The 16,086-nt window shown below is 35.7% G+C and overlaps 1 protein-coding gene across 1 annotated transcript; it reads right to left on the reverse strand.

Annotated features, from left to right (window-relative positions):
• Positions 1-14,750: 14,750 nt before the first annotated feature.
• On the reverse strand, positions 14,751-15,878 carry LOTGIDRAFT_220203 (hypothetical protein; the record flags this gene model as incomplete). The annotated part of the gene is made up of 1 exon (XM_009064101.1): positions 14,751-15,878. The coding sequence occupies one exon, from the start codon at positions 15,876-15,878 to the stop codon at positions 14,766-14,768; it is 1,113 nt and encodes a 370-aa protein (XP_009062349.1). The 3' UTR covers positions 14,751-14,765.
• Between the last annotated feature and the right edge of the window lie 208 nt (positions 15,879-16,086).

Below are 16,086 nucleotides of genomic sequence, written 5' to 3' on the forward strand. Positions count from 1 at the left end.
GTTTACTATGAACAATATTATCATTTAAGTTCTTATTTTTTGAATATGCAACTATCATTTTCTGCTTATAGACATGGGGGAATTTCTCTTGAAGGCTCTTATAGTGGGCATGAACTATCTTGCTTGCTCGATTGCTGGTTGTATTAAACGGGACAACAAAGGGTGCTATGCCTACATTATGATGAATATTTAGTCCTATAGGTCTTGCTGTATTCAATGTCTCAATCCAATGGGCCTCCCTAGATTGACGGAATTTGGTAGTTTCATCTTCGGGCAAGTCAATTTCTATACGCTCAATTGGGATTAGGGTGAGATCGTCTATTGAATGGTCGTCGAGGTTGAAATGATTAGAAACAGGCTTGTCTTTCTTTAATTTGATGTCTGACCTATGAGCATTAAAGCGAGTTCGTAAATTATTCTTAGTTTCTCCTACATATTGTTTGGGGCATTTCTTGCATGAAATTAAATATATTACATTCGAATGTTCACATGTTAGATGTTCCTGGATCGGGTACCTTTTATTCGTAGAGTTGCTTACAAAATAATGAGTTTCTGATATAAAGGGACATGTTTTGCATCTACTGGACAAACATGGAGCACTTCTTAAACCTGAAGGTACTTCGGCATAAAGTCTGTTTTTAGCTGCTATCTGTGCTAAGGTGGAATTTTTTATGTTTCGTAAAAATCGTTTAGAGTACCCACGCTCTTTCAGTTTTGAGAAAACAATCGTACAGGCTTGGTTGAAATCAGAACGAAGGTCCGGTGTCCTGTTAGCATCAAAACCCCGGTACCCTGCATCATCTTTATCTTCATCTAGGCACAATATGAGAATTTTCAAAAGAACTCAAATAGTTTACTAGCAAGGGGCTTTAATAGATTAAACCTTCTTAAGTAGGACACATATTCACATTGGCCCATATTTGCTCTTTTAATGCCATGATCTTTGACCAGGTCTGTCGTCTGTTTTCTCGGTATGCACTTTATTTTTAATTATCAAAATATTTGTAACTAGACTGACTGATTTCCGTTACCTATGTCTTTAATATGAATCAGGGTGCGGATGTTTACAAATACAAACTTACAAAAGACAAAATATATATCAGGTGATTGAGGTCGTTAATCTCAAAGATTTCAACACAGAATAAAGACAGATACCCCACTCTTAAAGATGGTGTTCTAATGAGTTGGAAAAATACCAGTTTGTCTCACATGTCCATGATTAATTCATAATTAGCTTAATTAGAATAGAATAACCAGAATTTCAATGAGTGACCGATCAAAAAAGTCAAAAAGCCTTTTTTTTGTTTATCCAGACTGCACATTTATGGACATTTATAATTGGTTAAAACTCTTAATTATATGCAATAAGAACATAATGATATGATTAAGAATACATGATAATTCATTAGAAACACCAATTAATCAAATAGTTTCTTAATTTGACACTAAAAAATAAGGAAACCCATCTTTAAAGCACCTCCAAATCGAGGTTGTGGTAATTTTCACCTTTTTTCTAACTATCTGCGGTTGAGGATATTGTCGCTAAATCAGGAATGAATTTTGATCATTTAGACGCCCTAGAGCTCCTCTCTATCGACTATTATTAACCACTGACATTGTGTATAGTGGGTATAGTTGGTATATTGACAGTTGTTGTACAGTATCACAAGTATTAGAGGTATGTATAGATCGAACGTTATTCTCAACTTCAGAATTCACTGGACGCTGGTATAGGTAGTCCGAGATCATGACCTGTTACTGTCTATTTCTATTCAACGCAAATTGCAACTAGTCATAAAAAAACTGTGTTGGTTTAAACAATTATTACTTTACACATAAAATTCAGAGTACGTACTCTTCTAGACACCTGATCCACTTTTTATTATGAAATACTTACTCGCTCATGATTGATATACTTCATCATGTGAAAAGTTCATTACCTGCTACCAATATTTTACAGTACAATTATGTTTATCACGATCTTCTAGTTTTGTTCGAAACCAGTAAAAATACCGACTGATCATAGAACAACAGAGCAAGAGAGAAGAAGAATATATAATATTGGTGGGTGTCGGGCTCGAAGCATGATTACACTTTTCGAAACACCTGATGGTACTTCTCTTTGGAACTTTCTTACGAGATCTTTGAAGGACGGAATTGTCTTGCTTGTACAGCGTCTCATTACTACAATGATGGATGAACTACTAGTAGAGTTTAATTAAACTATATATATATATAACTTAACTGACTGTATGCTAATGGATGAAACTAAAAACTAAAAAAAATGTGTGATGAGAGTGGGGATGAGGTTTACCTTGTGCTGTAATCCCCGGGTAAGACGAACACAATTAATACGTGTAAGAGGATGTGAAGGGTGTTAATTTCGGACTATATTGTGTGTAAATAGCTGATAGATATGGTATAGAAATAAGCTCAATAAAACTTTCAATCACATCTCACCACCGTCCCTCTCCTCTAGCTTCTACAAATAAAACATCAGTCAGGTCGAATCTTGTTGTATTGACTAATAACTAGAACGAGATGGAGCCATTCAGTTTATATTTCACCATATAAAATAAGTTATAATCAGTTTTATTTCATTGTATGGTATTTGATGAGCAGTCTTCCTGTCTCTTTATATTGAATCAGATTGTATGCTACTGGTAGTTTTAGGTATACAAGCAGACGTATTGTATGGTATTTGATGAGCAGTCTTCCTGTCTCTTTATATTGAATCAGATTGTATGCTACTTGGTAGTTTTAGGTATACAAGCAGACGTATTTTAGGAATTGCGTTTGCCATGGCTGTGCAGTTTAAACCATAAGAGCCCCGGTTCCCAACATGGGGTATTTTCACCCCTAGGGATGTGGGGCTAGGGGTGTGGCCAACTGGTGTAGGAGAAGAATTTATTTTGAATTGAGATAGCATCTCACATCATCACACTTGCTGGAAATGTGGATGAACAACATGACTATATTATGATATAACACATAAACCTGGGTAAATAATGTTTCAACACAAGTTATACGTGTCGTCATCAGATGAAACATTAGGTACCCATGTATTAAAGAAGTGTGTTTTATCATAATTATTGTCTTGTGTTATATATATGCTCCTCGTTTCTAAATGTCGTTCAAATCTTATATAAAAAGTTGATGCTAACTTCTCTATTATAGATATGATTTGTAAATTGTTATAGTTGTTACTCTGGTTTTAGGTAATGATATACAACTTTTAAAATATTCCATTCTGATCATTTCAAATAACTGTCAAAAAAGGTCAGATTTACAAATTACTTTCACCGCAACATTGCTTTATATAATGATACAAGAATTATATATGCATTATAAATCGACACACTGCAGCAATGCTCGGTTCGTTTTATTAAAAAAAACAACCAGTAATCGAACGCATTCTGGTATATACTGCACTCCAGTAGCCTTTGTTGATTGTTGACAATGTGTGTTTATTTCTGAAGTAAACAAATCAATACCCACTTTAATTACTCCCAATGATCAATGGCTGCTTGATTCAGTTTCTGTGAAAAGTCTTAATATTCTCACCAAACCGTTGCGGTACACCCCCTGGTGAGGTATCGAACCAAGGATTTAGCCCAAGCACAAAATCTTTTTTCATTTCGATTATTTGCGATTTGTTCTGTAGTACAGTCGGTTCGGGTTTTGGAATGACGCCATTTGCGTGGTGCTTTGTTACATAGAACAAAATAATGTTGGTCGTGGGTTCTAGTCTCGGTTGACATCTTCATTCATAGTCGACCCAGCCTGTAAATGGGTACATGTATAGTTAATCTGGGAGAGGACCAAGGACAAGCTGGTAGGGTCCTTGTGAATTTAAGTTTTTTTCCTTGAAGAAAATAGTTTGTATCTTTGAACATGCACCTGAATATAAGTTTACCCAGGGTTTGTTCAACAAATCTCGTTCACAAATCACTAGTGAGAAAGTTATTTTACTACATAAACTCATTGACTTTTATCAAATACAAATCAAACTTCGATTAACAAACATCTAAATCCCTTTCTTCGTGCAGTAATGACAAGAAATGCACGTTAAAATGTTAACAAACTCAAACTGAAGTTTGTGTTAAACCAAAGTTTACCGGGAAGAAAAACTCCAACACTTATCGTTGTTAACTTAGGCATTATTTAGACTTACAGAGAACAGTTAAACTTTTCTTATAACACAGAGTGTAACAAATACTTACCCCACACTGTGTTGGTTTTAGAATTTATCTACTTTAAGTTTAACTTCTGTTGTATTGTTTTTGAACTAAAAATTAGGCCTATATTACCTCCATTTTTACCCAGAAAGACACTAAGGACTGAAATACCTAATTTGGTCATTGAAACAAAAAAGGTTATTTTTTTTATCTGACAAATCGAAAAGATACTGGTTAAAAAAATAACATTGCTGGATCGACTTCAAACCTGTGTAGGCCATTTATTATAGACGTATACGTCTATATTTTTATTTTGTTACAAGCAATATACAATATAATCTTAGAAATGCTTCATCTAAAGGTAGATTTTTATTTCATCTTTTCATGTTTAGTAAGTAAATGAGATATGGTCTGATATCGGGGTGACATGCCCCATTTCTAACTGTTTTTGATGATCTTAACTCTGTACTTTACAGACAGATATTTAGTAGAAAATTTAGGGCCTGATAATAATAATACAAATAAAATAACTTCCATATATTAATCTGTTGTATTTTTCATTTTGTTTTTTTATATATTATGATAGATAGACACTACAAAGATAAATTTAGCTTAGAAATATCTAAACCAAAGGTAATATTGATATATTTCAACTACAAGCAGTGAGTAAATAATTTATGCCTGAAAAAAACGATACAAACTATTCAACTTTAATAATCCATATATAAATTATAATCTGTCGTTATTGCCATAAACAAACTATAAAGATGAAATTGGCTTTGAAATAGCTAAACTAATATTGATATAGATAATTCATGCCCTGAAAATAACGATACAAAAATACAACTTAATCCATATATATAGATTAATTATCACCTTTTCTCTTATTTTACAATAAAAGCTACAAATAAAAAATTAGCTTTGAGATAGCTAAGTCAAAGGTAGATTGTTACATTGAGCTATGATCTACCATTTCATGTATGACCATATATAAGCTATAGAATGGTTATTGACATAGACTATAATAACTTATAGTAATATCATCATAGATCTATTTCTCTTTATACTTGTATCACATTGTTTACACACCGTCAATAGACTGATTAATCAAGACTATCTAATCAAATACCTGTACCTTTAGGGCGTGGAAGGACTGGTTGTCAGACGCTCACCCCTAGAGATTGTTTCTCTGTGGGTTTCGCTATCCAATAGGTCATAATTCGTCCTACAATTCACACTTTGATTGGTTGGAAATAATGTCATTTGAACGGTAATATAGTAGAAAACATGTCAGATTGCAATGGAGATAATACCATCAAGTGGTAATGGAATTATTTGGATTATATACATTATTCTTAATGTCTGGTTTTGGAAAGCCTGCCCTAGTTCCATAGTAGAATAAAGATTCCTGTCGCCAATATACTATGGTCTATGGTCGGTATGAAACTGAAATGAATTAGAATCTCGAACACTTGACGTCGGTAAACAGCCTAGATAATAGCGACTATTTGATATTTGATCATCAAGTATCTAATGTCAATAGATCAGATCACTCCAGGCTAAAACCTATCAGTAACTTGGTGCCGATTTTCTCACTTATTATTGTCTCACATTCTGAAGAATGACGTTAGTTTAAAACTTGAGGATTCTGACCCTACTTACTTTCAGGTTTACTATGTTCACACTATCATTGATATAGATGTGGGTATAACTTTAAAAAAGACGGTGGGGTTGGAGGGGGGTATGAAATGAATGGAGTGTTACGTCCTATGTGGGCTAATGAAGACGGACAACGCCATGCAGAGTGAAATTTTTCCAGGACAACGGCATTAGTGCAAATCTGAGTGTTTCGATTCGTGGTTCTATTACTGAAGCTGTCACCAGTTTTTACTAAAAACAAGTAAGATAACAACCTAGGTTCTCAGTGATCCTTTCTACCAGCTGGTTCTTGACATTGAATTATCCGTACCCATTTACAGCGGGGTCGACAGTAATATTAGGAGTGAAGATGGCTTATTCAAGGTCGCTAGACTTTCACAAACCGTTCTAATAGAAACCACAGATACCGTTTTGGTATTGGGGGTGGGGCTAATGTTTAAAGGTGCTATACCTAACTCATAACTTGAAGACAATGTAGCTGGGTGGGTGGCCTAGTTTAAGTGATTTATGTAAACTACATCCACGTCAATTATACAATAATCAAGAGGTAAACGAAGGGTTTATTTAAAACTGTTTACCTTTCCTCTTAACAGGCATTTCCTTTGTTGACAAATTATTAATATTAGAATAAACAGAGTTTGGTTTTAGTATTAACTCAAGACTTTTGAGAGTTCACATACAAACTGAATGAACTAATCTACATATTGTAAATTCCACACTCCAGTCAAGAAAGTTTACATAATTGCGGTTTAAAACTTTGAAATGATCTCCATTAGCTATATAAATTTGGAAACGTTTCTAAACATAAACTGTTTATTATATTCTGTGATCGAGTAAAGGGTAATAAACACATAGGCAAAATTTTCTGTGATTTCAGTGCTTGTTTGTGACTCTGTTTATAAGTATACTCGTATAGTCAGACAAAGAAAGTATGCACTTCCTTGTTCAACTAAAAACATAAACACAAATAGTATACGTTAATCTTTCAAATATAGGATATATAGTTACAATGTAATATTTAGTGCAAAACTAGATTGATTATGTTTATGTTTTAGATTGTACCCGGATGTGCAAACCATATTTTCTCGGCTAAATATGGTGATGTACATGTTTTTTTCGTCCGTTAATGTTGAAGACAATGGAGTCAAAAAGGAATAATGTATCTAGTAGGCTGGGGCTATTTACCACACTATCAATCTGATACATCACATTTATCATTAAATAATGTATTATGATTTACAATCTTCGGCAATGGCTGTTTGTCAGTATGTCTTTGTGATTTGGTAGGAATTTATACGACAAATTAAGATTACAGAATTTTATTACATTCTTTTTTTATATAATAATACTGATCTGAAGTAGTTTTACCCTTAATAACTGTGTATTACGAATAATAATTGTCTGCATGAATATTTGTCGTGTGCGTCTCTGTGATTTGAAGAGAAGTTATAATGATTTAAGATTCTATTATATTATTTGATATAGTTGTGATCTTAACTAGTTTTACCCTCAATAACTGTGTATTACGAATAATCATTTCTGCATGGCCGTTTGTCAGTATATGGTCGGAAGTTTTGATGATTTAAGATTCAAGAATTTGAGGATAATCTTATTTGATGTAATTCTGATCTGTACCAGTTTTATCCTGGTGAAACAGACGTCAATAATTCCCAGGAATCTGTATTTCTGTTCTGTCTAGTTTCCAGACTAACTTCTGATCTACTTCTCACACTCGTCGATTTCTTCATCTTAAAGCTAATCTTTGTCAGATTCTTCTTGGTATTAAACAATAGTAATTTGGTGGTGATTTACCCGTACCGACTTTCGAAAGCACTTGTGTTGGAATCAGAATTCTTCTTAACTCGAGGTGGATTTGAAATCAAGGCACCCATTCGCCACCCACGAGCAAACGACAACCCACCATGATATATGACTGAGTTATTTCGCTGGTGATTGTCAACATCTATGAATCTTTTGTATTTCAAGTGATTTAGTTTTCGTTAAGCAAATGACGACCTGGAAAGTTTCCAACGCCCTGACCAACTGTTCTCCAGGTTGCCTTGATGAAATCTTCTCAGATCTTTATAACCGAATAATAATTCGAATGATAGATTTGATTTAGGTGGCACCTGTGGATAGAGAAGGACGGCTTTTATTGAAAGAATAGTTCACGATTGCATAGCGTAGCTTTAACAAGCCGTTCAGAATCAGTGCTATTTGGTTACCGTGAGAAGAATGACTTCACGTTAATTTGAATACGGTCAATCACTGACCAATATATAGTCCGAGTCTCTGACCATTGTATGTCCCCGGTTGTATACCCTGTTGTTTATATACATAAAGATGTATCATTGACTCGTCACGTCGGTAGGCGTCCTCACTGACCTGCTATGGCGACAGAAAATGAGCTCAGAGCATGTTTAGGTCGCTATCAGTGTGGTATAGGCGAGAAGGAAGCGTCAGACACCGTACCACTGCTGTAGAATTTGTAAATTTAAAGGAGCAGATGTGCCATTCTTTTTTACCAATAATAATTTAGTCTCAGAAACGTAATGTTTTTAGCTAAGCTAATCAGTAATAGTGTTCACAGTTCACCGTCGAAATTTCAGCCTTCAAATCCATGTGTATCTAGAATTATCCGCGTTTGAATGTTAAAATGACGATTCGTCAATTTAAGATACTCTGTGATATATAGATAAGATATATATAGAAATAGTGAGTAAAATTCCTAGTTTGATTTATTTTTAAAGGAATTATGCGATTTTCGTACATGTTTAGTACTTCTGAAGACTATTTACATATTTTTGAGACCGAAATCAATCACCCAAAATGGCGCATCTGTCCCTTTAAGGGACTTTTTATGGTGTTTTTTCCCGTTTGCCGGCGACCAATTACATTTCTAGTCGCCATAAATTCTGAAATTGTCGCAGTCCGGTGTGACCGGGCTATAAGAAAGAGTTTAGACGTTTAATTTCAACCAGAATCCTCATACTTATCAGATTCTTAGATGCACGTTTACACGTGTCATCAAATTTAGGGTTTAAAATGTTTCATACCTACTAGGTACGTCCCAAAAAGATCTCACCACCTACAAGTTGTGATCTGTAATAAAATACCATCATCCTTGGCATTATGAATTACCAATTCATCTATAGAAATAATATAATAGGCCAATATGATGGATGTAAACGTCATTTTTTTATGTATAGTTTTATTCATTATGATATAATTGATAATGCATATTAAAACACACTGCAGATATTATATATATTATAATCATTGATATAATCGTGGGAGTTGACAGTGACAGATTGTTTGATTAGATCACAGAGATCAGATTGTTAGATTAGATCATAGAGATCACGATATGGTATCCTATTTGATGACTATGTGCGGGATAAATGCTTCAGTCCACGGCTCAACCAGATGAATGGGGGCCCGCGAACTTAAGTAAGTTGGGGCTCCTCCCCTGGAGAATTTTTAAAAATAACCCATGCCAAGACAATCATGTCTGATGCCTTACCTCGTGTATTTTCTTCTGCCAATTTCTACATTAGTGATAGGTAACCGACCTCAAATGAATATTGTATCCACATTACAAGCAACCACGGCCTACAATTTGTAAATAAAATAAGTTCAATGTATTATAATCACTGGGTTTGTTGATGATATTGACCATGAAGGTGAATTAAAACTGGGACATATTGATATATTGGTATAATAATATAGTTCTTCATTACAGAATATCTAAACACGGTGATAGTGTTATTCTTTTAGTGTGAGATCAAATCATCGTCGCAGTACCAGGGGTGTTTTTTGCTGCAGAAACCTGTCTTGGTTATTCATTTGATCCATCATGGTTATTGGACGCTTTGTATGTTTACCTCATTGGTTTTTGCTAGCTTGTAGATATCAGTGAAGAATTGTGATTTCGGATAAATGACAGTTTTCTTCTTTCTTTCAATGTTCACACAAAGACCATCGTCGAAGTACAATGGGTACAAACAATATAAATCCAAAGAAAGATGTAGTATCGTCGCGCTACCATGGAATATACTGTATGCAAGATATTGATCGAAACCAGAGAATATTCATGTTTTGAAAGTGACAATAGGCTGGTTTTAATATCGTGTGACATTGAGTAAGCCCCTTAACAATCTTCTGAAATACCTGCCCCCCCAGGGCCACGAAACATTTCTCAAGCTCAGCTCAGTTTTACTCAAATTCATAATAGGTTACCCCTCTAAAAGGGTAAAATTTGAAGAAACATTGTGCACTTCGAAATACATCGGTTAATTTTTTTCTTGAAACAACTAGTTATTCACCTGTAATAGCTGCTTCAAATTTGAGTAAAATCTCAGCTTTATAAGTATGGAAAAAGTTTTGTGGCCCCCGGGGTCTGATGTCACTTTGGACTGGGTTATTGAACATTGACGCCCTTTCTAACAGCCTTCTAGGCCAAAAACTGATGTTCTGTTATTTTATTCTGATGTCGTGAGAGAATCTTAGTTGATATTGAATACCTCTTAATCGGTTAAACTTTAAAATATTCTCTTCGATTCAATATTAAAGCTATCTAACAGTGCGAATCAGAGAGCACTCGTAATATCGAACAATTCTATTTCACAGTGTGAATTCTTTTCAATTCGCCATATTGTCATTCCCAAACTAAACAGTGCTATCTATCATCAAACACTAGGACTTTCAACTCATCAATACCATCCCAATATATTCTTCGTTTACATTACTAAATACAGAATCCACCTTTTGTACGATTTCACCAAAATATTTGCCCAGAGCTACGAGACTATTCTTGTCATCGAAGTAAATATTATCGTTAATAGCAATCCGTTTACTTTCAATGATAATCAATGTCAGCCTTCAGGCAATCACAAGTTTTTGCCGATATTTCTTTCCGGAATATTAAAAGCTTGGAATGTGTTTTTGCCAAAACGAAAGTTGCAGGACAATTGTATGATTTGAGTGGTGCTAACGGCACTTCAAAATATCCATTCGAGAGTGATGCAAGACCAAACTTATCAAGACCAAACTTATCAAGACCAAACTTATCAAGAACTTGTAAGAACATCATTTATGAGGAAGAAAACGAGTATATGTCACCTCATTGGACTGATGAAAACAGAAACAGCGTCGTAGAATAGAACTATCGTTCTTGCTTGATCTATATTCATCACTAGCATTACTTTCTGACAAATGTCAGGGGTCTTCTAACTCGTAATATCGTTAATAGAAATAGTCGTAGGGAGAAATCTTCGTTCAGTTCAAAATAATCATCATTCATGAGACAAAACATGTTATCTATTCCACAACACCGTTATTGTTGATTCATGTTTACCTCTTTTGGTCTTCTGGCGGTGGCTCAGTGAGTTAGACACTTGCTCGCTAACCTGAAGGTCCAGGATTCAATCTCGGCATATACCAATATACCTTCAGTCCGGTTCCCCATTGTAACTCGGTGAGTTAGACGTTTGCTCGCTAACCTGAAGGTCCAGGATTAAGTCCCGGCATATACCAATATACCTTCAGTCCGGTTCCCCATTGTAACTCGGTGAGTTAGACGTTTGCTCGCTAACCTGAAGGTCCAGGATTCAATCTCGGCATATACCAATATACCTTCAGTCCGGTTCCCCATTGTAACTCGGTGAGTTAGACGTTTGCTCGCTAACCTGAAGGTCCAGGATTAAGTTCCGGCATTGGTCGAGTTTATACCTTGCAAATTGTCCAGTCGTTCAGTTTATAGCCAAAGCTTTAATGATATTATCGATTACAAACGAATAAATCGCCTGATTGGGTATTAGTGAATAATTCTATCAGTGGACGCGGCTCGATGATTCTGGAGTTTTTCCTTCCTGGTAATTTATAAACAAGATTAATACATTACTCAATTTGATTGAGATTGATGAGAAATCGAAGGTAAAGGGATACATTCCTCCAAATATGATCTCTAACACTCGACAAAACATAAACGAGTAGAAACATAAGATGACAACGGAGTATCCTTAAATCATTTCTGCAGATTTGTCAAGGTTGCTAGGCATTTAAATACTGAAGATATCAAACTTTTAGGTGGATCAAACAGAACCGCAAAATGCAATTTTTTCAAACAATTTTAGGGCGGCGGTGTCAAACTAGTGGAGACATGATATATATTTGAACGATTATGGCATTGTGCAGAATCAGGGAAAATAAATAATGTTTATTTCCTTTTAATTGACGTTTCAATCTTTAAAAAAAACCCAGTTCCCTTGGCCTACAAACTGACCCAAAACTATATCTACAATACGGGTAAAATTCGACTACAATATCCCTTTATAAGAATAATGTCGCTAAACGTTAAAAGTTACTGATAATCTAATAATCGTGAACAAGAATTCAGTGAAGGATAACACTGTCGTTATGTAACTTGTTTTGTTATGTAATCATCTTTAACATTCTTAGGTTGAAAAGCGTCTAGTCGTTCTGATGAAACAATAAACCGAGGCCGAGTGTGCTACAGGTCGTACACGTTTAAGATCCCTCGACAGTTGGAAATCGAAAAACAGTTTAAGCAGGTTAATACCCCTGTCCTGGCAAAATTTTCATCATTGCACACTGCGTTGCCTGCCTTCATTAGCCCACATGGTGCAGAAAAGTAGGACGTAAAACTCGATTCATTTCATTTTTTTATATGAAATTCATGGGAATGTCATGAGTTATTAAACCCAACAATTGATAATACATGTATAGTAATGTGTAATGTTATTTCCTGAAATATACGTATAGGGTTGACTCTGGAGTCCAACAATTCTCGACAGTTTCCATAAGGCAGAATCTGTCTCGATGATGAATGGTAGATTTCGTTGAGTAGCTTGCGTCTGTATTTGATGCCCCGTCAGAATGACTAGACGTTTCCAAGCCATAAAATTAATTTCAAACAGAGGGCCAATAGATCATAAAGATTTCATATAACCTAGTCCTAGACGGTGCTTGTAATCATCTCTAATGAAATTCAACAAAACTCTTTGTGTTTTTTAATGAAAAACAAGTATTCGAGACGGAGAGCTATTAAAAATGATATGTAAATGATAGTGCTTATATCGGAACGTCAATTACATAGCGTTCGGGTTTAGATTACATAGTGGTTTCTTACAAACCAGAAATCGAATTGAAATGTTATGAAACGAAACATGAAAACTAGAATTAATTTCCCGTTGATAAAGTTGAAAATGTTGAAAGTGCAGCAAGAACTGTGATCTCGCGTATTGTTTTTATTGATCTATTGGAGAAAGTGACAAGTGTATTTCAACATTAAGACTGAAGTGTATATTTAGTGAACAAGCAAACTGAAAAAGGGCAATGATTTAATCGCTATAAAAACGGAAATTCTCAAGGTTTTAATGACGTCATGAAAGGTAAGATTACAAAATTTCAACAGTTTTTGAAATTTTCAGCTATTTCATGATTGTTGTTAAATTGGTGAGTTAAATTTAAGAAAATTACCAGCATAATGGCTTGGTGCAGAATAGTAGGACGTAAAACTCCATTATTCACTGAGGTGTGTGTTACCTTTAGTTGAAGATTTATCAGGGACGTAGATAAAGTGTCCAGTAAAACATCCCCGTAGCTACAGGAGGCATCGACCTCTCCTCCCCCACCCCCCGAAAAAATGGTTAACCCCTTGACGATCAATTCTGGCCACTGATCGTTTTTAAACCATTAAAATATTGAGCTATGATATCGACTTCGGTAAAAGAGCAAGCTGGATTCTGGATTGAACATACCCCGCCCGTATTACCCTACCCTCTCTCTCGTCTTATCGTAGTTTTTAATAAAGTAATTATTTTCAGCCATAGATCATGAAAAAGTTAATATAAAGAACGTAGACAGTTGTATATAAAACAAACACCATGCAATCTAAAGTCAGAAATGAATAATAAAACACTTCACTGGAATATTATTCAGTCTAATTAACCTGTGTCTGGATGACCTAGTCTTAAAGGTCAGTTTATCTATAGATCATTCTTGATAACCTCGACTATATCTATTGATCGAGATTATATTGCACCTTTTCCCGCCAATAAAAACCAGAAATTTGCATATCGATGAAAGGATCCATGCATAATGCATGAAGACTTCCTATCGTAGATTAGAAGCACGTTAAGACACTATTTCAGTTTCCGACGTCTAATATGAAAATAAATAATTGTCAAAATAGTTGAGTATTTTTCCCTGTCATAAAATTGTGTAATGGACCAGTAAGTACAGATAGTAAAGAAATAGATCTTAGATTAATTACACACATAAAGCGATGTTAGAAGTGTTTTTCCATCCGCATCTTCGGAAAATTAATAGTCTGTCATAATAGTTAAACATAGTCGAACCTAAAAACATTCCCGTAGTTACAGGGTGGGGGTGGGGGGCAATGCTCCTCCAAAAAAGGATTGTCGCCCTGAAAAAATTTGACAACTAACCAATTCCATCAATGCAACTAACCACTATACACCATTGCCATTGAAGTCTGGCTACGGGCCTTCCTTGTAATAGTCTAATTAATTACTATATGGCTCGTCACTTTCTGAAAACTTCTATAGGGTCCCTTTGACGCAGTGCGCAGTAGCGGAGCCACGTTTACATCCGAGGAGGGGGGGGGGGGGGGCGAAATATCAGAGATTTCTATCTATCTAGATATCTGCCTGAATTTCTAACCTAGTTATGAGATTTTTGCCCGAAAAATTTGCGCTGGGTTGGAACACTGTCATTCATGGCTCAATCAGTAGCGAGTTGGATTGTCGTCTGATAGGCGATTAGGTGCCGTGGGTTTGAATCCTCCCCAAGGAAAAGAAAAATTATGATGCCTGTGCCTGTCATTTCGGCTTTATACCTAGCACAGAAAGACAAAATAGATAGTAATATATTTATCTAAAACATTTAATCAGTTTTGACAAGATCTTGTTTCCAGATGAATTCTTCCTGGTATTTATTTCCTATATCACAATCCTGACTACAGGTATACACCGCCATTACCCCCCAATCTAGACTCTCCCCTACACTGTCTACATCCAGCTGACACAACAACTGGGGTAACACCTGAAATTCAAACTGTCTAGAACTACCACACGAACACGTCGGAATCTCGCTAGGTGTGTTCGATGCTGATATCCATAACGGTTCTCCGCCGCGATCGAACCGCAATACTTGTTCGGGTTCGTGTCGGATACGATCTTTAAATGCCTGAAATTGTTCATCATCTTCAGATGATTTTGTAGCCATTTTGTCCAATTCTTCTGGGTTCAAACTATCATCTATGTCTTTAGCCGAATCCGAGGACAAAAATTCCCGATATTCTTTCATTTTGTCCTCGTTGCTTTTGACTTTGGTTGCCTGAAAATCCTCTTTTTCTGTCACAAGTTCAAATTCGGGAAACAGAACGTTCGGGTGTTTGAAAGTTAGGACTGTTTCACCGGACGCCGTGTCCCCACCCCCATCATCCTTACAAATAGTTTTATGAATGGCTTTCCAATCTATAGTTTGATGCAGTTTGCTACAGTAGGACGTTTTATGGCAGCGACTGCAGGTTTTAGGACCAGGCGCGCCGCATATCACGCACAATGTCTGATAATCGCGTGCATGTGGGCGCTTATCCGCACTCGTACTCGCAGTAACAGCATCCGTTGGCGGCTCTGGGCTATAAAAATCATTAATACGTGCAAGATGTGATCTGAAAACTCTCAAATTATCATTATTATTCGGTTGACAGCACGCGGGGTTTCTACAAATAAAGATAAAAATCGTTCTATGAAATGTCAATTCACTGTGGTCACGTGGTGCATAAACTTGTAGTAAAAACACAGTTGGCTCGTCACACTTTCTACATTGTAACTCGTCTAAACACGGTAATGGTTTTAATGACAACCACGCCGGCAGTCCACCGACTTTACTAGGAAACTGATAACTCAACAAACACTCACTGTCGACCTCTTCTACAAATCCTAGCTCGATATTTTCACCAACACGTGTTTTAACTTTACTGGACGCCGCCATGTTGGATTTACTACTCAATCGAGTTAATTCCCTTTAATACTAGATAGAGTATGGTGGCTCGGTTGTGAAATGACTTTGATTTTGTATCTCTTGATTGTTTTATGAGATGATTTAACTTTCAACATTGAGCTGATTTGTAGAATAGATTGAAATACAACAAATTCACGAATTCGGATGCTTTACAAAGCAGAGGCGTATTTATTTAAGG

Source organism: Lottia gigantea (genome assembly GCF_000327385.1).
Source record: "Lottia gigantea unplaced genomic scaffold LOTGIsca_60, whole genome shotgun sequence".
NCBI lineage: Eukaryota > Metazoa > Mollusca > Gastropoda > Lottiidae > Lottia > Lottia gigantea.